The sequence below is a fragment of the Protopterus annectens genome, chromosome 1.part0, assembly GCF_019279795.1.
Source record: "Protopterus annectens isolate FY-2018-M chromosome 1.part0, PAN1.0, whole genome shotgun sequence".
NCBI lineage: Eukaryota > Metazoa > Chordata > Ceratodontiformes > Protopteridae > Protopterus > Protopterus annectens.
Window position 1 is genome coordinate 875,064,323 of NC_056725.1, and position 24,457 is coordinate 875,088,779.

At 38.1% G+C, this 24,457-nt stretch overlaps 1 protein-coding gene across 5 annotated transcripts in view; it reads right to left on the reverse strand.

The window, feature by feature from the left end:
- STX7 (syntaxin 7) overlaps positions 1-24,457 on the reverse strand; it is a 900,235-nt gene that overhangs the window by 161,074 nt on the left and 714,704 nt on the right. For all 5 annotated transcript variants that reach the window (XM_044063754.1, XM_044063764.1, XM_044063774.1 and 2 more), the window contains one exon: positions 15,764-15,857. In XM_044063754.1, coding sequence (XP_043919689.1) covers positions 15,764-15,857 — 94 coding nt within the window. The remainder of the gene's footprint in view (positions 1-15,763; positions 15,858-24,457) is intronic.

Below are 24,457 nucleotides of genomic sequence, written 5' to 3' on the forward strand. Positions count from 1 at the left end.
CTGCCTCCAGGTTTCAAAGCATCCACTTTTTCCCACTTGGCAAGACACCAGTACAAGAAAATTTTTCCTAGATCAACCAATCTCATGCTTCTGCTAGAGAGTTTCTCATGGCTTCTATTCCATTTGCAAAACTAACTTGAGAAGAATTCAGTGTCAGTATAGACTCAGAATCAGCACCGGTTGTCCTTTCAGATGCCAGTTCAAAAGGGAGGTTCTTTGGTGGATGGACTAGTTATCTCCCAGTCCAAGATTGTTCTCGGTCAATCCAGGTCTCCCCTTCTCCCTTCAGATTACTGGCTCAGTCTTTTCCAACAGATGCTTCAGATTTTGCTTGGGTAGCATTTTCAAAATGGATGAAAGTGCAAGGATTGTTGAATTCCAATGACAGACAAAAGCATATAAATGTCACAGATACTGGCAGTAAACTATGCCTTAAAAGGCTTAAATTATTTCTGGTCTCCCGGACCTCTGCAAGTTATTACACATAGCACCACAGTAATGTGGACCTATAAACAAACACTGGAGTACCAGATCTTATTCCCTTTGGAGATGCACTACGATTGCCTGGGAGTTAGCAACTCTGGTCAGTTTGACTGTTCACGCCTCAAATATCCTGTCAGAGCAAAATACTGTAACAGACAAGCCAAGCAGTACAAGTCCAAATTCTCCTGAATGGAAAATACACGTTTATCGTTTTGCAGCAGTGATACAACTGTGGGAACACTTCTAATAGATATGTTTACCTCCTTTCAAAACAGGCAGTTAAAGAAATTCCATTCCAGGATTCCTTGCCAACAGGCCACGAAACGGATGCCTTTTTATTCCCATGGATGGGAATGTTCCAGAACACTTTTCCACTTGTCCTCCTAAATATTCTCGGGGACTTTTCAGAGACTGTGTTGACTCCTCTTTGGCCAAGGCAACATTGGTTCTCCTTTCTTCTAAAACTGGTCAACAGCAATTAGTACAAACGTCTCCAGAGAGTGAACACACTCACACACGTGACAGGGGTTGTTTGATATAATCTTTTAGTTACCTTTTCTGTGAGGACGTGCAGGTACTAAAGTAGGTAAAAAAAAAAAAAAAAAAAAAAAAATTCAGGATTTTTTAGCAGCAACTTAAATGGAAAATATTTTTCAGATGGTGCTATTCTAAGAACCAGGACTGGCTGCCTTTGGTTCTAAATTAAGCTTTTTATCCTCTGGCCTTTGGTACTCTTCCATCAAGTTTCATCTTTTGGCAAATTCTGCTGGTCTCTCCTTAGATTCCCCTCCCCTTTACATCTGTCCTCAAGGCAAGGAGCTTTTGAAAGGGGTTATACATATGTGTCCACCTTGAATCAAGTGTATCCTGACTGGAATCTAAACTTTGTACATGGAAAAGTGAATCTTATTTTATTTGAATTAGCTCAACAAGCTGGTTTGAGGTTCTTAACATGGGAAGGCCGCGCTACTTCCTGCTATGACAATTGCAAGAAGAGTTTCGGAGTTACAAGCTCGAGCCAACCTCCACCTTTTTTCCCATAAGGACAGACGTTTTTTTGAGAACTATCCTTTTCTCATGCTAAAGTGATTTTAGAGCTTACTTTAAGACAGATTATCAATCTCCCTGTATTCTTTTCAGAACCTAAAAACAAGGCAGAGCGAAAATTACATACTTTGGATGTCTACAGGCAGCTCAGATACTACTTGGACAGAACAAAATCCTTCAGGAAAGCCAATCAGCTGTTTGTCTCCTATGAAGGTAAGGTAGCTCAGCTATTACTTGGACAGAACTATATCCTTCAGGAAAGCTAATCAAATGTTTGTCTCTTATGAGGGTAAGAAAGAAAAGGCAACTGGTGTCAAAGCAGATAATTCTGAGATGGTTGTCTCATTATTTCTTCCTGTTCTGCTCACCATAAAAACCTTCCAGGCATTCCACCATGGCCTTGGCTTCATCTTTGCTTTTTTGAAAAGGGTGGATTCTACAAGTATTTTAAAGACAGTAACTTGATCATATGTGCATACTTTTTCAAAGCACTACAAAGCTGGACTACTTTTCCAGGTGTAGAACAGGCTTTGCTAGGAACAATCTTCTGGGAGCATAGAGGGTTTAGGCAGCAAGCTGCATCTCCTGTGGTAAATGGTTTGATTCCCTCAGACCTCATTGTCTACTGTGCAACCCTGAGCAATTCATTCAAGAAAAGACTGCACCTGGGTCACCACTGAAAAGGGACTGTGTGTCCAGTGCTCCGGAGGGCCTATCTGGTTAACAAGTGGACATTATTATTCACCATGAGTTCCTGGATGGTTGAATCCCTTCCTCTTCTCTGCATGAAGTCTACCATACAGCGTAGGCTATTACAATAGGGATGCTAATGTGGAAAACGGTATAGCCGCATACGTGAACTTACCATAACAGTAGATGTTCTAACAGATCACTGTTGTAGTAGTAGTCCCCTTCCTCCAGCCCCCTTTTCTGTTTTTTTGTATATCATGCCAGGATTGGGGCATATATAGTTTTGAGTATATAGCTATATTGCAAATTGGTTCCTAGCCCTTGTTCTTTTCAGGACTGTAGCTTCTCTCCTTAGGGCAAGAAAGCTGAGTTAATTTAGAAAGGTAATGTAGCTGATTAATTGTACCTCTGGCAGAATATGAGTTCTATAATAAAAGGTAACCACAACAGTGATCAATTACAAGATCTACTGTTATCATAGTTTCATTACACAACTGTAATTCATTCATAAAACAGAAGTACAAACTGACTGGATAACCATTTTTGTACTTTATGGTTATAAGTACATTTTTTCACAGTATAAAAAAGGAAACTTAAAACGTGTGTGTGTTTTTATTGCATTTTTTTTTTAAATCATAAGAATTTAGTCTCTAAGAAAGGGTACACAACACACAAAAAAGGACGCGGCAGATCTAGCCACTCGGCAGTGTAAAACCTTGGCTCAAGATGACTGCCACTGTTGAAGTGACACCATGAACCCATGTGTAAAATGGGAAAAAGGGGTTGAGGAAGGATGGATGGATGGATACAAAAACAGGAGATATTTATATTTATTAATTCAAGTGTAACCCCAAGCAGTGTACAATAATGAAAATCTTTCCATAGTAGCAGTCATTTAACAAGTGACTCACCTTATTTTATACAGAGCTTTACTAAATCAAATGCTTTTTGTGCTTCTCTTAATACTAATTCTCTTAATACTGACTCGCTAGGCAATCTGTGTGATGGCCTCCTATGGCCTGCACATTTTAATGTATGCATTATTTTGGAGATAACACATCATTGAGAAATAAGCAAAGGCTCAGCAGATTTATGGACCCAGGGAGAGAAAGAATGCAGCTGTAACTAACAGTACACCTGTGAATATTTGGAGCTTTGATTCCTTAGTTGGTGTAAATAATGAGAGAGACTTACAGATACCTTGCTGTGTGTTTTTTCCTTGTCAAGAAATTTTCAGATGTGACAGCTGAGATGATGTAACAGCAAACCTAAAGAAAATATAAGACTCTGTTCAACATGGTGTACACTTAGGTAGCTACCAAGGACAGAAATGCCAAAAAGGGGAAGAAAACACTAAACCATGCTTTTTTGTTATATCAAAATATGTGGATCATTCGCTAAGAGGAAAATACACTCTGATAAATGGAAATGCTATGTTTAACGTGCATCTGTTCCTTAAATATCCAATAATGTCACCATATGTCAAGAATGAGTCCATATACTTAATTTGGTTAGTTTTACTTGTTGAAGTAGTTATAGGTTAATGGGCGATTACCAGGCTAGTGGCCCAAGAGCCTTTACAAGTTAATCCCAAGTATCCCCATTTGTTCTTTTTGGGTAGTTCACAGAAAGAAGTTATGAGCAGAGCAGGTCTGTGATCAAAACCAGCTACCCCTGTCCCATGACGGACATAGATGCCACCCCAGGAGCAGATTTTCAGTCTCCCATCCAATTATCTCAGTTGCGTTTGAATGGAGTCAGTGAGGAGCTCTGTTTCATATGAATATGAAGTCTATTCCAGAGAAGCGGCAGTCTCTGGGAGACATATCTGTCTCTTCAGCATGTTCTATTAATGTCACAAGCTGGGTTAAGATCCCTACAGCGACTGACTCTTGTGTCATTTGAGTTGTTGTTGTGCAGCATTTCCATTAGGGCAGGGTTGGAGTTTGCTCCAGGCACAAGCCACCTCTTAGCAGTCTATAAGATACAGAGTAAAGTGGCAGGGCTTTCAGCCTGTCCACATAAGGTCATGGTTTTTAGTCCCTGTATTTTCTTAGGGAGAAATCTCTGAGGTCTCTCCAGCTACTGCACGTGTTTGGTGAGGGGCGTGCAAAAGGTTGCATTATACTCTGTTACCGGTCTGATGAGTGTTAAGTACAGTGGAGTTTTAACATCCCTTGACCTGGATGCTATGCCCTTGCTTATGAGGTGTGCTATGTAGAAGGCTTTCCTTACCACTGTGGAAACTTGGTGGTCAAAGTTCAGATTGTTATCATCTTGTGTTCCTAAGTTTCGTACCACTGGGTGCTGTTAATATTGCAATTTGTAGGGACTTCTGCTTTGCCAAAGGGCATAATAATGCATTTTCTTGCATTTAGTTTTACACCATGGTTTTTTCACAAATCATTTTTGTTAGCCCTTTTTGTAATATGTTGACACTGTTGGTGGGCTCAATGACTGCTCCCAGTTTGCAATCATCAGAAACCAAATAGATGCCAAACAGTAAGGGGTCACCACAGACCCTGTGGTACTACACTGGCAAACTAGGATAAACTCAGTGTACCATATAGCTTAATCCAGCTAAAATGAAGTTAATCTCTAGCTGGGAATGTTTTCTCAACTATGCCGGAGTATGTCAAAAGCCTTGGCAAGGTCAAGATAGGCTGTGTGCACCGTCTTACATATCCATGGCTTTGGTGACATTCTTAAAGAAGTCTACCAGGTTTGATCATGGCCTTACAGATGAGGCTGATTAGAATTATGGGTCTGTAGTTCCCAGGTTCAGTTGATGCCCTCCCCCCTTGTGCAGGCGGATTACTGTTGCTGTTCTCCATTCTGCATGAACACAGTCAGTTCTCAAGTTATGATTAAAGAGAACACCAAGTGGGTAAGTCTGGAATTACATACTGGATGTCTCACCAAAGGGAAACTAAATTTAGTTTAATCAAAAAGTACAACTTGGTGCATTGATTGCAGCATATCTAAGCTCCACAGAAAGCAATAATTTCCAAACTATTTTTGTTGATATGACACAGTACTGTTGTTGCTGCTATGTTCAGTAATGAGAGTACATCTTTGCTTGTACCAAGCTTGATAACTGTTAACCAACCCATCACAAAAATGAAGTTGCTTCAATAATGCTTAGTAGCTTATTTTCAAGTACAAACATGGGACTTTTTTAAAAGTAATTTCCCAAATCAAACCCTTTTTTAAAAAAAGTGAAGATTCAAGTTCTCCATGCTCTATAATGCTTGTGAAAGTTCAGTTTCTTTTGACCAAAGAGATCATTAACACTTTATTCTAATATGTTTAGCTTTAGGGAAGGAACCTTGCTATATCAGACACTGGCAAATTGACAGGCAGAAATTGTTGTTAGAGGAATAGGAGATTATCTTATTATATTCATTCTTTCTTTCTTTTTTTTGCCTTGTCTGTGGTTTCCAACTATCTATTTGGCAAGCATTTTATATCATGCCCTCAGAATTATTCAGCATTTAGATTTTGGGACATTTGTTTCTTGAAAGGAGACTGAGTTGATTCAAAGCATCCTACTGAAATGTTATTTGAAGATGTTGAAAATTGACAACTTCATTTTATTCATTCATTTCTCAACCAGAACTGATCCTATTCAGATTTAGCATTTTATTTCACTGTTGTCCTCAGAATTATTCAGTATCTAGAACTAAACAGAAAAACATTTTTTTCTGAAAGATTATATTGATTCATAGCAGCAGACTACTGAAATAGTTTTAACAGGTTTATTTATTTACAACACTAACTTGCAACATGCATTAATAAAAAAGGAACATTTTCCACGGTCTTCTCCATGTACTATACATTTTCCTCATACCTTCAATAGTAGTATTTACATTATGACTTCAAATTAATGAATCCCCCCCCCCCAACATCCCACATCACTCATCTTCTTGGCCATTATTTTATATGTACTGAAATCAAAGATACCATTTAATTTTATGCAGGTCACTTCTTTCCTTCTTTAAAGATCCCACCTCCATTTGTTTCATTTATTTTGCAATGCTCATAACACTCGTTTGATTTCCATTTTCCTGTTATTGCTTTTTCTTGGCCTCCAATAGTATTAAACTTAACAAGGCCTTACTATGTGTCTTAGAGCCTCTATTCCTAAACACCAACTCAAAACAACATCTCCTTAGTTGCTAAAATTTGTTCCAATATTTGTATCAAAGCATTCTGTGAGGAGTCTTTAAACATCAACCCCATACATTCCCCAAATACATGTCCTCAGTTTCCTCTCCCTTCCAACATACATCTCCAGCACTTACACTCCCTGCCTAAAGAAAGATACTTTGAACTCTACTCCATGCATAAGATACGTCTGTAAACATGCTAAACTGTCTGGAATTACACTTAGGTGCCTTTCAAATATCTTCCCAGTGTTGCTTCATACCTATTGGCTTCCTTCTTGCAATCCTTTTTAAGCCTCTCTAATTGATTCTTATAGTTATAATTCAAGATGATGCTTGCACTGCTTTTCATCTGTTTTCTGATGACAGCGTTTATGACTGGCACCACTGGAAACTCTTCCAGGGCTAGTCATTGACTTATTATTCCTCTCTCTCTTGGTCTCTATTTATACTTTATCAACCCCTGATAAGGGACAAAAACACCAACCTGCAAGTCAAATACCCAAATGGCTTTCTCCCACTTTCACATTTTTCAGTCCCAGTGCATCTATTTCATTTACCTTGTTTGTTTAGCTAGCTTCATCTCATTATTCCAGCCACCGGCTGTTTAATTTCTGCACTCTTACTGTTTCATATCTCTACTGAAAGACTCTGCAGTCCCACACTGCCTTAGTCTTTACAAATAATCTGCCACTTTACAGGCATAGTATTATTATTTTCCTTAATGGCCTGTATCCAAAACACCAACTTCTCTTTATCCAGCCTTTTACCTTGTACCACAATCATCTTTTTCCACTTCAGTCTATATCCATTAAATTATGTTACATATACATAACTCAACTGTGTAGCCCTAAAATACCTTTTCAATTTGGTAGTCCTAATCTCACCTTGCTACACAGGGAGAATCCTCTTACCTCATTTAATTCTTCTCATTTCACCTCCTAAATAAATGGGTTTCACTTTGTCATCCACAACTTCCCATTTAGCTGAAAAAAGTACATCACGTCTACATATATATAACCAAAGGAACTATACACATTTTAACTCCCTGTTAATTTACTATCCAAATCCATGATCATAAAAAATGCAGTCTCACATTTTTCTAATAACCTTCTTAGTCTCCTGCCATATGTATTTAGTTGTCATTACACAGTATTTCATTTTGACATGTCTACATAAAATGTCTGTCCTGATGAACCAACTTGTGAAGCACAAAATTTACTACTGCCTTCATTTTATTTTCACTTCTTCTGTAATCCAAAATGTCTGAAACTGTTTCAAAATATTCAAAGTCTGTCAAATACAAAATCATCTGCAAACAAGGCTATACTGTCTTGATTGCCAACCCAGTTGTACTGCTAGATTTGAAAGTCCCTTATCTTTCCTTCTAAAGGCCCCACATGCAAGGGAAATAATAAATGGGAAAGAAGACATACCTACATGCTCACCCTGCTTAAACTCAATTTGTCAGATAGTGTCACTCTCATCTTTTTCTCCTCCAGTCTGATCACAACCTCCCACCTTTATTTTCAACTTTAATACTTCAAATATCTCATTATAAACAATATTATAGTGGGAAATACAAATGCTGCTATTTCTCAACACATCAAACTCCAAAGGACTCTGTTGAATGTGTTATCTGCATTCAAGCTCACCAACAATAATCATGCAATCTTGGGTATTGACTAGTACATCTATGGTATTACATTGGATTGAAACGGCTAGGTTTAAAATAATCTCCGGATTAACAGCCTAGTAATCTTCCATGATCCTATATTTATGTCCTGCTACAGCCAACATACCAAGTTTATATAGTACAATAACCACAGGCTTGGGTTGTTGTGGTTTAAAGAACATCAGGGAACTCATAGTGACACTTCAGATAAGGAACCCAACTTTATTTGTGCATGTTTACAACTGGTATTAAAAGACAATTATTTAATCTTTGGAAAAATTTATTTCACCAAGTCTGTAGTGTGGCAATTGTTGCTGTTATTTCAAACGTCTGCCTCTCTAACAAAACCACTTTGATCCATGTCCATTAATTTTGATAGCACTTTTACTACTCTCTTAGCTAATACAAACAGACACTTTATAGCCTTGATTTAAAAAACAGAAATCATGTATATGATGCCAGATATGTGGGATCTTTCCCTGTGTTCTGCAATACTATTAACACCTCCAGCGTAAAGTTACTTCTTCTTTCAATACATTATTAAACACCTTCCAAGTCTTTAGTAAATTCTTCTCTACTAACTTCCATACTTCTATGGAATGCCACCTGTTCCTTGGGATTTCCCTGATGCCTGACAATAGCTTATTTTTTCTCTAGCTATCGGCAATTGAGCCTCCTCTTCCTCTAAAACGGAGGAATCTAAATTTTCAATAAATGTTTCAGGTTGCACCTTATACTGACTTCATTCCTCAGTCATAAAATATTCCATTACCTCCTCAGGATCCCTAGTTATACCCCCTGTCACAGAATTCCAAAAATCTGGCTCCCAATCCTTCTACTGTCTGCTGCCTTAGTCATTGTGCTAACAATTTCTACCCTCTGTGATTACTAACAGAAAAATGCTTAATGGCAATTTTTTTCTAAACTCACCTATATTACTGTAAATGCTCCCTCATTTTTTCCCCAGCACTCAGCAGCTGTTCTGAAAGACTTCTGTTTTTACTCTGAAGTGATTTAACTTTTGCCTACTCCTAAATCTTCTCTGCGTCCCTTCTCTGATAATTCCTTCTCCCCTCATTTGTACTAGAGATCCATTTTCAACTTGTCCCAAGTGCTAGATGCCACTGCTGGGGTTGTTACAGTCTATCTTAAGCAACTCTCAAATTTTAACTGCTGTCTAGACCTTAAATTTTTCTCTTTTCAAGAAATATGAAGGAAAACACCAGTCTCTCACCTTTACTTTATTACCCTGTGTCTACACCCAAATCCTCACAACAGCATGATTAGATAAAGTTACTGGATGAGTTGCAATCCTTCCAATCAAATGAACATGCTCCGATGATACACAAATTCTATCTAACCTGGTCCAGTTGCAAAATCTTGCAGAATCATTTGTACATTCTATTTGAGCTCCAGCTACTGAAATCCTCCAATACCAAATACTTTAATATATTCATTTAGAAATCTACTCTCTCTAGTGTTAACCTGCCTTGTAAATCCTTCAATACATCCTCAATATTACAAGTCAGTCACCACCCATAATTAAAATACCTTACTGAAAACTTTTTTTTTTTTTTAAAGACTGAGATTGACACCTCTCATTTACTTTCCTTTACTTTCAAACCAAACAATACTGTAAACCACGATGAAACCACAACTGCAAGCACGGTTTACAGTGCTTACAATTGTGATTTCATCTTTCCTTTCCTCATGAGAGGTACAGAAATGACTTACACAAAGTACTTTAAAGCGGAGAACCAGATGTTGAATGACAACAGGCAACCAAAATGTTTAGGTAGAAAAGGTTTGTACCCCTGAGGTTTTGCAACAAGAAACATCGCTTCACTGTCAATCATCCAGGGACAGTATATAGCTGGTTGGGTTATCTCAACCTTAAAACCTGAGCCTGAAGTGAAATTTAATTGACAAAAGCCATCATTAGGGACTTCAACAGTTCATACAACAGTCAAAAACATTTTATGGTTGGGGCAGATAATGCTCTTTCACATATCTTGTGGTTGGCTAAGTGACTTTAGTTTTAAAACTCAGTTTGCCATTGACAATTTTAAATAACTGTAAATTGCAAATTCTTATGAAGGGCTTTGGTTTTATATCCACGTTCTTAGACTTCTTACCAGGATGCTTAACTTGGAGGTGTTTTTACATTACAACAAGAATGATGTTTCACAAGGTTTTAATGATGGCTCTTGTTCGGCATCTAGTACAGGCCAACACTAAGAAACTCTGTCTAACAAAGTTCGCAGATGACTGCAAACTGGGAACCATTATTGAATCCCCAAATTATGTGGATATTCTACAAAAGGGCCTTACAGAAACAGATGCTTGGTGCTAGAGCCATGGGCTCAAGCTCAATGCCAAGAAATGTATAGTTATCCCCTTTGGGGAAAAAACATGTACCCGTGAATTACCACATAGGTGGCAGTACACTAAACACCGAAAGTGTGATAAGAGACTTAGAGACACAGGTGGACAGTGGTCTCACCTTTGATAACCACATCGCCACAACAGTCAGAAAATCCTTCTATGTGGCACACCTCATCACTAAGGGCTTTTCACCCAGAAAAAAGGTGTCATTGTCCCACTGTACTCATCCCTCATTAGACCCATTATAGAATACAATGCCCCATTTGGTATGTACCTCTCAAGACGTCTGCAACAACTGGAAAGGCCGCAGAAATACCTCACTAAAAGAATCACAGGCCTAAAGCATTTGCCCTATGCTGACTGTCTAAAAAACTCCACCTATACTCTGTCGCACGCATATCATCTACTCGGAGGCGATCTCTGCTTAACATACAAGGCCATGTCAAACCCAGAGCTGTTGGACATGCTCCACTTAAAGAAATCCCAATCCCTCAGAGAGACATGCTTCAGGGATCTAAACCTTGTCATCATAATGAACAAATCATGCTGGAGGGATAGGTTCCTGACCCAGAGACTCCCCAGACTCTAGAATAGACTGCCCATACACGTCATGCAGAGCGGCCCTTTAGCCCACTTCAAAAGGAACCTTGATGATTGGATGGGAGACAGGAAATACACCCCGGGGATCATGTCAGTCATCCTGCTAGACAGGGGTCCAGGGAAGTAAATACTGTGGGAAGAAATAGCCAGGGAATTGTTATGGCTAGGCTTGTATAGGCCCTAGGATTGATAGCCTAGTATCAACCTATGAACCTACGAACCTATGACTGTTTGGCAAAACTAAGTACTTTTATGCCTCCCACTGTTCTCCTAATTGAAGTCTATGAAATTTCTTGTGAAGATGGTATAAGGAAGGCATATTTAAAATCTTGTAACAATAGGTTTTATAATTTGACCAAAAATGATAAGAATGCAATTAAGAGTCTGATGGACAATAAGACTAAGTATCATGAATGCAGACACATGTGATGTGGTAATCCTCATACATACAAGCACTTGATAAAATTGAGTGAGTCCACATTTTGTAAGCAATATGAAAAAGATCAGTTTAATGATAGTCACAAGGACATCAATATTTTTGGAATGGGCTTTTTAAACTGTAATGCTAAACTAAAGGAATTCTGAATGTTAAATTTCTTAGGCTTGGTGTGATTTTTGGTATCCCTAAGCCTCAAAAATGAATCAGGAACCCCCCCACCTTTTAGCTCTATTGTCTTTATAAGCGGCTCTAAGAGTTGCATCCAAGAGAAAAGGAGGAATTTCCTTATGGTCAAGAGCAGGCATGATGGCAACATCAACAATGGATGCAGAAGTGGGATCCAAGTGTTCATCTCCACAATCTGAAGTCACTTCTGGTTTCTGTTGCAGTGTAATGCAAATATCATTGTCTATCGAACTGCTCCTTATGTTATAGAGTCTTGAAGAAGACCATGAGAATACTAAAACATTTTTGAAATCACTGAAGTCTCTTTTTAACTTGTGTTTTTGGTAGCAATGAGACACTGCTCCAAAAGCAGCACTCTATCAATGGCAGAATCATATGCATCATGCACAGATTGGAATAGGTGATTTTCAATAATAAAAATTTGTAGTTCATAAATGTAAGGTTTTAGATGAATTTCTTCTCAAAAATATTAATTTTGTCATATCACTAACCTACCTAGGTAGATTACGTGCTTCATTACTAAACAAAAGATGGTCTTTAGCCAGTGAGATTCAAAACTCTTCATCTTGTCATATCACTGACCTACTTAGGTAGATTACGTGCTTCATTACTAAACAAAAGATGGTCATTAGCTAGTGAGATTCAAAACTCTTCACGTTCTGTCAATAATAGCAGTGCGGTGAGAAAATAAAGACTGACACATTTTCTGTCAATGTTCTCTGGCTGTATTTCCGCAAGTACACAACAACACAGCAAACAATGTATGATATGCCATAGGTAAAAGACAAGTTCAATCTGAGACAAAGCCAATAAAAGGATGAACTCAAATCACCAAGAACAGAAAATACTTTCAATAATGTTTATTAAAATTCCAAGGTAAAAACTAGCAGAACAGGCTTTCGCAAAAGCTTTATCAGGTTTACTATTTAAGTCACACAGTCATATTTAAAGTGGAAATCAAAATGTCACGTGACACCAAAATCTAAATTAACTGGATGGAATATTAGCCATACACTGAAACACACAAAACATTAAAGGAATAAAAACTTTTAGAAATAAAACTAATCTGTTTATTCTTTAGCACTAGTTTCAATGTTATTGCATCATTTAACCTCTCATATAAATCAGCTCTTAAAGATACAATTCACTGATATTCCTAGTCCGTATATCACCATCTCTTCTTACTAAAAATTAGAGTGCCTAATGTTGCCCAGCAGCCATGTATCACATCCACTTTCACCTTAAAACCTGTACCCACATCCTACATAAAACTACTCAAACAAATTCAAACCATGCTCTGCTTCAGCTGACAACCTTCTAAGCAAGTACATTAAAACAGCATTGCCTATCCTCTCAGTCCTTATAAATAGGTCAATCAAGGAATCCCACATTCCCTCACTCTGGAAAAAGTTGCACATTATTCCTCTGTACAGAAGAGGAAATTCAACAGATACTGTTGCCTCACAGGAAGAGGTTCTCTGTTCAGTTCTCAGCTGGAGTGCCTTCTGCATGTCTTCCTTGTGTTAGTTTGGGTTTCCTCCAGGTGCTCTGTTTTTTTCCCACATTCCAAAGACATGCAGTAGGTGGACTACTGCATTCTAAATTGGCCACAGATGTGAGTGTGAGCGTGTGCTATGAAGAATAGCCATGGCATGGGCTAGCCACCCGGCAGTGTGCATCTTGGCTCCAGATGATTGTCATTGTTGAAATGATACACCAACCCCATGTGCAAAATGGGAAAAGGAGTTGCAGAAGGATGGACTATTAACTTTAGACCTACAGCAATTTTATCCCCCTCTCCAAAATACTTGAAAAATGCATTCAAAAACAATTGCTTATCTCCGGCAGGAACAACAACTTTCCCCCAGACAACATGGCTTCTGTACTTCCAACAGCACTAACACTGCACTTCTAAACTTTACTGATACTGTCAATAAAGCTATAGATAACAACAAACTAGTCTCCTCCTTATTTCTAGGCTTGTCTAAAGCCTTTGACACAGTTTGGCACAGCAAACTTCCACTTCAAATATCCTCACTAGGTCTCACTCAGCCAGGGTTGCCAGATTTCCAGCCCCCCAGGTCGGGACAAAGAAAAAAAAAAAAAAAAAAAAAAAAAAAAAGGTCTTTAATGCGGAACACAGTTCCACATTAAAGAACAGTAGCTCAGTAGCTCTGCACTAAACACGGAGCTTCTCGTGTTTAATGCATTGCAGATCCGCATTCAACACAAGTAGCTCCGTGTTTAGCGATTTTTGATTGGTCCGTATACCGGCATATGGGCCAATCAAAAATCGGTAAATACGGAGCTTCTCGTGTTTCATGTTTAGCAATTTTTGATTCGCCCGTATGCCAGGTATATGGGACAGTCAAAAAAAAAAAAAAAAAAAAAACTAAGCGGAGGCTGGCCAGGATTTAAACCGGCAGGGCGGGACTCGGGATCAGGCTGCTGATCTCGGGACAGTCCCGCCCAAATAGGGACGTCTGGCAACCCTGCACTCAGCCCACCTTTCTGTGGTTCAAAAGCTACCTGCCCAATGGGTATCAGTCAGTAAAATGACCCTCTCTCCATACCTCTCAGTCAACACTGGTGTACCAAAATGCTCTACTTTTAGTCCCTTCCTCTTTAACATTCTCACCAATACCTTCCACACCATGTACACAACAGGCCTCTCTAATACAGTACACAGATGACTCCTCAATCATTTCCACATCTGACAGCATGGCACACCTCCAAAAAATTACTCAGGAAGCTCTAACAGTGAGTGAAATGCAGATTTGTAACTCACAACTCATGCTCAAACCCCCCCTATCCTTCTCTCATGAAAAAACAAAAGCTTAAGCCCTCTCTTTCGATATGTAGCATAGCAAATTATTAGGGATTATAGTGGATGATAATCATAAATCATACCTGCATATACTAAGTTGTATAAGAAAAACTCATCAAAAAATAGGGATGCTTTACAGAGACAAAAAGTGACAGCTATAGCTACACTTGCCACTACTTACATCCTCCTAACTCTTCTTTATGGTGTTCCCATCCTTATTAACTTTCAGGAATCACAAAAATCAAAACTTGAACAATCCTATAACAAAGTGGCTAAATTTGCAGCAAATTCCCCTTTCAGAACTCACCACTGTATAGCACTAAAAACACCTAAATTGGTTAGAACTACCCCATCAACTGACATATACACAGCTTATCACCTATAAAATTATCCAGAATCCATCTGCTTGTCTGGCACTAAATAACATTCTATACAACTATGTCCTCAGGTGGTTATTCTGATCCAAAGACTCAAATCTCATGTCTGTCCACAAACCTATCAAATCTGCTGGATATTGTCTGTATTTGTAGCATGTTGCTAAGGCCTGGAACTCCTTACCTGTACCTATCAGGTCAATACCCTACATGCCATCCTTCAAAACCATTCTGAAAGACATCCTAGCTAAAGGCTGGGTCTGTTCTTGATCAATACCAGGATAAACTATATCCCTAAATGTGAACAACTACCAATTCATACCTTACATCTCCTTACTCTCCCTTCTTCAATCACTTCCTTATTTCTATCAAGTTCTCTTCCCTAGCTTATTCTCTAAATATACCATTATTTCATATTGCAATTTGTTTGTATATTTTTAACTTACTTTAATTTCTCTACAAACTAGCTAAAATGTCTCTATTAAATCATTGTCATATAACTTCTATTCATAATTAATGTTTTTATATTATGTCTAATTTGGTATAATGATTTAAACTGTAGTTGTTTGTGTATTATTTTTAAAGACTGTAAACTTATTTTTCTTAAAATGTTTTGTAATACTTTGGAGCTTTTCTCCACAGGCCTCTGCTGAAAATTGGCCCCTACCCAGTAAGACTTCTCCTGTAAACAAGTGTCAAATAATAAATAAATAACACTCCTTAGAGATAAACAATCTTTATCAGCTTCCACGTTTGAACAAATCAAAGTATATTTAGGTACTGAGTATGGAACTAAAAATATAAAAAGATAATATGTTTGTACATTTTTTTTCTAATAGATCTGAATACCATTTGATCTCACAGTATATAACAATGGTACAAAATGCTTACCTCAAGTTGCTTGATGGCAGATTCTCTTTCTTCAATAAGTCGGAGATCATCTTCTGTAATGTCATCTTGCACTTGTAACTGATTTTGTTTTTCACTGTTACAATGTAAATTTTACTGGCTTTAGACTTTTAACACTAAACAATTAAATTTTAACAATACAATTTTCATTCATTTCCTGATTTCCTGTTTAAACCAATTCAAGGTTACTATAGAAACTTAGCCTATCCCTTACAGCAATGAGTGGAAGCAAAGTAGTGAAATGGATCTAAGACTGAGTGCCATACCAAAGAATACATAAACACACACACACACGCATGCACACAATCATATACAGGTACAGGTTAGTGGAGCTGAGCTCACCTACAGCATGTTGTTTCTTAAACACGTGGATACTCTACTTATACTGGAAATGCCACATAATTAGCTGCTACTGATACAGGCATTATTTCAAGGCAAGAAGGAATACAATGTACTTAATTTCCTGCACACAATATTTAACTGTTGTACAAATAACCAGCTAACAAAACATAAGATGATCAACATACTCTTGATATAAGCACACAACTGGGTATACGTTTAAAGCATGCACACTGAAGAATAACTGCGGTGGTGGTGCTGCGGTAGCGTTGTCGCCTCACAGTAAGACGTTGTCCTGTTCGATTCTCAGCTAAAGCGTCTTCTGTGTGGAGACATGCGTGAATGGGCGTACCTTCGTTGAAGGTTGTGTGTCAGGGCTGGCAACTCGGTACGTAAAAATCTACTGCCAATCATTAGCGGACCGGAGTTCCACTGTGGCGGCCCCTAACCAGGAATAGACGAAAGATACAACACTGAAGAATAAAACAAGTGGCGATACCATACCTATAACGCTACACCTCTGGCTCTTGCCATTAGTTATCACATTATGCACTCACTGCAATTAGTCTGGGAAAGTACAGATATGCTACCTAAACAGTAAACCTAGAGACAGGAAGCAACGTGGTAACAATCCTTTACGTACTCATTTACTTAACAGGAAGCACACATGATCTTGCCATTATTTCCTCAGAAGGGCTATTCCTTTGTGTCAGCCAAACCAGACACCTTGACATGGTGTTCACTGGTATTAGTAATATAAAACAATCTCAATATAACCCAAAATGACAGGCTGTCAGATTAGTTCTGAATGACAACTCTTGAGTACAAATAGCTGATGCACTACAAAACCAAGGCAACAGCATAAATAGAAATCTGTAACATAAAATTCCAACACTTGGTTTCCAAGTACAAAGCAAACTCAGCACAGAGATGGTGTCTAGGAGTCCATACAGCCCCAATTAACTTCTCTAGCACTGTTTTAGTTATGTTAAATACATCAAAAACCAGAACTATTTAACTTAGGATCTGTTACTTATATAGAGATCCATCACTTACGTACTGAATACCAAACTGTTCCTAGGTTACAGAGAACTGAACAACTACACCAAAGCCTAGTCTAGCTCTGAAGTCGACATCTAACTTGCTCTGTTCAGTAGCATTGTGCACATTAGTCCTTTCAGATACACTGAGAATAATTCTTCTAAAATATGCAGGAGAATCAACAGCTGTTCTTACAGAGTATACATTACCAGGCTTTTTTTGAAACAAAAAGCAATGTGGAAAGCTAGTCTTTTAGACCGTGTCTGCTTAGTTAAATGCAGTTCTTGTTTTACTTTCAAAATGATACAAACATGTTTTGCTGTATAGCAGAAATGTACTTTCTCTGTCAGCTAGTATTCCAGAAGTTCCTCAATGATGTGTTCTAGCTTGAGTACTACTTCTTCATAAGCTACAATTCTGCATTTTTTTAGCAGACTTCAGCATCTGCAACATATGGCCCCAAATATTACTAAAATAAACTAGTCCTCTCCACTTAAGCTGCCCAAATAGTTGAATTCCCTCCTTCTACATATCACAACAGGCAACCTTTGCTTAACATTTTGCACTGTGAAAGTATCCCCATACCAAAGTGGACCGATTATTTACAAACAAGCCCAAGGGCACATTTAAATCTGGATTCTGCAAAATGCGCAAGTACATATTGGAAGAGCCAAACATTGATGTATCATCCTATAATAGATCGACTGGGATTTCAGAACATGCTAACTGTAATGCAGCCGGACTGGTGTACATCGCTTTGTGCTTTCAATGCAATGCATTTTACATTAGTATGACGACACAGAGGTTAGGGACACTTGTTAAGGAGCATTTACAATTTATTAATAATAAAGATACGTGGAGTGCTTTATATAAACATATGTCCTGGAGCTTTTTTATAAAATGTTATTTTACTATTTTAGACTGAGTTAGTTCACATTACAAGGGTGGTAACTATAAGAACTGTTTGGAAACGCTGGAAGCCTTGTGGCAGGTCAGATTGTAAACTGAAAAGTTCCAGGGTCTCTATGAAGTAATTAATATCAAATACCTTTTATGAAATAATAATACTATTAGTTAATTGATTGGAGTACTTTATTGTTTTTTCACATTATTGGTTGTGGTTGTTGGTTACTGGATGATGTAAAAATTCAAAAATATAAAAAGTGATTTTTTTTTTAAATTACTTATTCTGAAGAAGTCCTTTGTGGATGAAAGTGCTTAATAACAATAAATTATTTAATATATGCTGATGCCATGTTTTGGATGAGCTTTTTAGTGGATTGTTTTGTTTCATCCTGCCATGTGTTACAGTTTGTTCATGGTATTATTAGTTTCTACTTTTAATCTGGTATGGCATCATTTGGCAAAGATTTGGAAGATACAACTATAAGTGTTCATTCAGTTCCCGATGACATGTGTTCTCTTTTTGAAGATTTATATAATACTTTGGAAGGCTTCAACTCATCTTTTTCCATGTTTTTGAAGAAGCAACCTGATTCTGTTGTCATGTCAGATGAGTCTAATTTACAGACCATTACTGTCAACGGTATTGGGACATTTCAATATTTGTTTTCTGCACCAAAGACCTCTGGTAATAGCTTTAGTGTGACTTTTAATAGTGCTAATGCAGTGGAACATAAAGAATCTACTACCAATAACAATACTGGACTAAGACATTTTCACCAACACCTCAAATCCATTTGTTAATTACTTCTCTGCTTGTAGAGAGATAAATTGTAGTAGTACAGAAGATGTTAAAAATCTGTTGAAGGCTTACGAAAAAAGCTCATCAAATGTCATAGTTTAATTCATGAGAATTTTTATTTTCGTGAATGTATTGTTTTCTAACATTGTTCCAAAAGATCTTTGTATATACAAGTAATGGACTAGACCCTTTGGACAATTTTTATACCAAAATGGTGGACTTTTAACAACAGTGGTCTTCAGTTATTGCAACTGCAAGAAATGAGCAAAATATAAAAACTTTTGAGTAATGAATTGTTAGACCTTGATAAAGTTATTCTACCTTTACTAACTTCCTCTCATTTAAAATTTTAAAAACAGAATATGATGGTGTTTTAATTAAGCTACACAGATCTGGTCTTATGACGACAGAGAGAGAAAGAAAAAGAAACTCTCCCAGGACATTACTGTCTACAAGGACAGTACAGTTATCCAGTTGTGGTTCCCCTCAAACCAAACCAACCATGCAATGAATAACATGGAGGCATGTTGGGCTCCTAAAATTACCTCTAGCAACATTCCTTCTTCACAACAACCAAGAGAACAATTTTTTGTTACAGGGTCAGTTGTGCAGATCGAAAAGCCTGGCTTGCAGTGGTCTTCACAACAGAAAGATTCAGGACAACACCAACCGACACAGTATGCAACAATGTCGAGGGTCTTCCAGGGGGCCCTGGAAGAGAAGCTAAGAAGAAAAGTGTCAAGTGACTGTAGTTGAAACTTCAACGTTTATAAAATCTGTGTTTGGAAACATTTATAATTTTACAAATGAAAGTTTTTCTAAAGAACAATTAAGTTTATTAAACAAAGGTATTTCATTTCTACGTAGTAAATGAGCTGATATGACTAGAACTTTAACAGATTTAAAATATTTTGTGCAATTTAAGTCTGCAATTTATTTATAGACATGTTGAAAACTTTGACACAAACAGTCTTAAGGTAAAAAGTCTTCTACCTTTTACTCTCAAGTATTGTCAACTATACAAGTATTTTACGATTTTTGCGAGAAGGACTTTATAGACATTTGTAAAAACAAAGGTCACAAAAATATTTTAATCTCACTAAACATGAAGTCTCTGTAGGATTTAAGTGTGAGAAGTGATCTTAGACATATGATGGCAGACAAAATTTAGCAGCTTGGTTATCATGTGTCAAGTTGACTACATCAAAAGTACTGAAAACATGTTGGCCAACACCGCTGAGTATAGATTGGTTTCTTTGTTAGATATTCACAACAGTTACAAATACATCAACAATCTACTTTTTGACTTACTTTGCAACAACTTATCAACCATGATATATATCAGTTTATGACTGTGGAACACCCTAGAATTGCCATTTTACTTGACATTCCTAAACTACACACTATGCAATTACTGATGCAGTTTAGGTTATACTTTCAGTAGCTGGAAGTATTATACAAGGTGTTTAATTTTTTTGATTTCTGTTGAATCCATTGGTTCAAAAACTTAATAGTTTTACCAAGGATTCTTGAGATTTTTTAAATTCCTTGAGAATATTTGATTCTTATCAAAATCTTTGAGAATATTTGATTCTTATCGAAATCATTTATGTTTGTTCACTTTGGGTGTGAAATATTTACTCACTAGTATTCCCACTGACTTAGGTCTAGAATTTTTAATGTATTTCTTATGCAGTGAAACCAGTTTTGACAATAAATTGATTAATACAGTGTGTATGTTGATAGAAATTATTAGAAAATAATTTGTTCATGTTTAAAAAAATCTATTCTCAACAGCTCAAAGGTGTAGTGATCTGTGCCAACACTGTCAAGGGATGGTGAGAAATCCAACATTTAAAAAAGATGGTTTTCTTTAGGCACCATATTTTGTATCACAGATTTGTTGATGATTTGTTTTTTGTTACTGATGTAACTTCTGGTTAAGTTGAGCCTTTTGTACAAGAACTTAATGGCACAACTGAATTTCTAACATTTGTTTTAGGACATATGGGTACTAGTGTTCAACTTTTGGACATTTTTGACTTGTAGTGTTAACAATAGCAGTTTTCAATGCAAAAATTATTTAATTAATTGGAAGTTCTATACTTACCATAACGTGCCATCTGTATTGTCCCTTTTCATTCTTCCTCACTATTGGGTTATGGATCTGACTGTGCTGCACTTTTAGACTTGGTCCCAGTCTCAAGCTTCTTTCTCTACCCACAATGCTCCACACTCTCTATAGCTTCCTCAGATTGGGTTTGCTGCCTTATTCCCTACTGGATAAAGAGACAGTACAGACAGAAAGAAATCAGAGGCTCAAACCAGGAACATAAAGGTTTCTATAAATTCCATAGATCCTCTAGGAGCCACTAGGCTGGGGGATCACTGGGAGGGAAGGTAAAGAAGAATGAAAATGGGCAACACAGATGCCAAGTTACTTCCAAATCTGATGTTGTCCTTTTCACACTTCTTCCCTATTGGGTCTGAGTCTCCAGCTACATTACTCTTGGGTGCCCTCAAGGAAGGATGTGCCAAAGCACTGTTGAACCAAAAGAAACTCTACTTCTTCAGACATCCAATTTATAATGTGTCACAAAGGTATGAGTCTTTGACCAAGTGGCTGTAGCACAAACATCATCAATCAATGCTCTGGGGGAGAAAGCAGATGATGTAACCATAGATCTAGTAGAATGGGCTTTAGGAAGGCGAGGCAACTCCAAACCATTTTTTGAAAAGATTAGTGAAATATCGTCCACAATCCATTTGACCAATGTAACTTTGGAGACTGCTTGGCATAGACAGTTTGGCAAAAAACATACAAATAATTGGTCAGACTTCCTGTACTGCTTTGTTCTATGAAGGTAAAATTGTAGTTTTCTATGAATATCAAGCTGATGCAAAACATATTCGCCCTTGTTAGAAAAATTTGGAAAGAAGACTGGCAATTATATAGACTGGTTAATATTAGTCTCTGTGGCTATGTTAAGCATAAAGGATGGACTGGTACAGAGGGATACTTCTCCATCTTTATGAAAAATAATGTAAGGCAGTTTAGATGATGAAACCTGAAATTTGGAAATTCTTTTTGCTGATGTGATGGCTACCAAAAGGATGGTTTTCCAAGAAAGGAATTTCACTTCACAATTGCTAGCTGGTTCAAAGAGCTTTTGAGTTAGGCCTTGAAGAATAACAGCAAGATCCCATGGCGGAGATGGATCTTTTATCAGGGGTCTAATCAGAAAAATCCTTTTCATGAATAGCTTACATTATCTAGACATAGAAAGGGAGCCAGAAACATTTCCAGCATTAAAGTAGGATATGGCTGCCAGCTCAATTATTACAGTGGAAAAATTAGCCCCTTCCTTGAAGAGAGAAGTAAGAAAAAGGATGGCTGAAATTTGGGCTGAGAAAGGATCAATATTCTCCCTGGAAGCCCAAACTGCAAATCTTTTCCATTTGCTTCTGTACACTTTTTAGTAGAAGCTTTTTGGTAAGCTAAAACTACATCTCAAACAGGGGAAGCAAGCCTGGACAGAAATAAACAGGACATGCTGGAGGGACAGATTCATATCCCAGAGGCTCCCCTCACTCTGGAACAAAATCCCAATCCATGTTAGGCAGAGCCCCTCACTGACCCTATTCAAGAGAAATCTTGACAAGTGGATGGGAGATAGTAAGTTTACCCCTGGGATCTCTTGTGTGTCCCTGCTAGACAGAGGTACAGTAAACTAACCTTAATAGGGTTACCTTCTGTGACCTACTATACAGAGGCACAGTCAACAGATCTAAAAGGGTGGAGAAAACCAAACACACTCTGGCTAGGCTTATAAATGTCCTAGGGCAGATAGCCTATCAACCTATGAACCTTTGTACAATTAAAGGAATTGGAGAAACAAAGTGGTCAGTTCTAGGATGAGTAGATTGCGATTTTGACCCTGATGGGTGAGATAGGAGGTCCTGTCTGGGCTCCAGAATCCATGGACGATATTTCAGATGAGACAAGAGAAAGGGGAAACAAATCTGATGAGGCCAGTAGGGATAAAAATGGCTTTTTATAGAAACTTCGGGATCAATGGTAGAGTAGGATACGCATAAAGGTGACCGGAGGGCCAACTGTAAACCAGCACATCCCTCGTGGACTCCTCCGGGGGGGGGGGTCAGATTGAAGTACTTGATGCACTTGTTGTTTTGAGGAGATGCAAAAAGGTCATAGCAAGGTTGGCCCCAACAGCTGAAAATCAAGTTCACTACTGACTGATTGAGGGACCACTTGTGAGGGGTCAGAATGGACCTGCTTAGTCTGTCTGCATAGAACATTTGATCTCTCCGGTATGTGTGTTACAAGTAGAAAGTGGTCTGAAGGTATCACCCAGTCCCACACCCTCATGGCCTTTCTGCACAACGGATATGAATGGGTGTCTCCTTGTGTGTTGACATACCAGACTACTGACATGTCTGTTTGAACAGCAACAGTCCCTAAAGGGAGAACATCCTGAAAGGCTTGCAACGTTTAGAGGACTGCTCTCATTTCTAGAACATTTACATGCATCCTGGTCTCTATGCGAGTCCACGTGCCTTGGACCATCTTTCCCTTGAAATGCCCCCCCACCCGGGAAGCATCCATGATCATGGGGGCTGCGGGGGGGGGGATAGCCTGTCAATAAAAAAGTCATCCAAAAGAAGCCACTATTGCGGATGACGTTTGCAAGTCGATGTTATTTGATAGGAACAGATAGAGGCTGGTAAAGAATAGACCACTAAACAGCCAAAGTCCATTGGAGAACTCACATAAAAACCTTGTTAATGGAAGGTAGATGTCCTTACCTTCACTGCTGTAGTATTCTTAACATACGGGATTCCCTGCCGTGGAAGCTAGACATCCGGACAGTTTACCAAAGGTTCCTGTTGCTTTAAAGGTACACCAGACATCACCCAAATGCTCCTTGCATAGCGCAGGGTACAAAGATGACATTCAGGCCTACCACAGTCAGAACTGACTGCCCCAGTAGGAACATCAGTCCAAGGAACCCATAGGGTAATCTGTACACCCAGGAAGGCAAAGGACTAAGAGGAAGGCGGGAAGCAAATACTGCAGCAGTGAAGGCAAGAACATCTACAGTTATGATAAGATTTTACACAACTGTACTATGTCCTTGCACTCATTGCTGCAGTACTCTTAACACATGGGAGAGTGCCAAAGCTCAAGAGGAAACTATGGAGGGAGAATGAGCAGTAGAGTCCCCTACAAAGCCATGAAGAACTGCACTATCAAAACCAGCCCTAGCTTTAGAGATACCATCTAACTTGTAGTGCTTGGTAAATATATGCACAAAAGTCCAGGTAGCTGCTTCAAGAACATAATTAGCATCTAAGCCCTTGAAAAAAAGCACCAGAAGAAGCCATGGTTCTAGTAGAATAAGCCTTGACAGAACAGGAAAAGACGGAAGGCTCTTGCAATGAAAAGTGTAACAAAAAGAAAAAAGCCTTAGAAATCCAAGAATAAACAGTTTGCTTGGATACAGCAAGTCCCAGAAATCTAGGATGAAAAGAAACAAATAACTGATCAGCTTTTCTAATAGCCTTAGTCT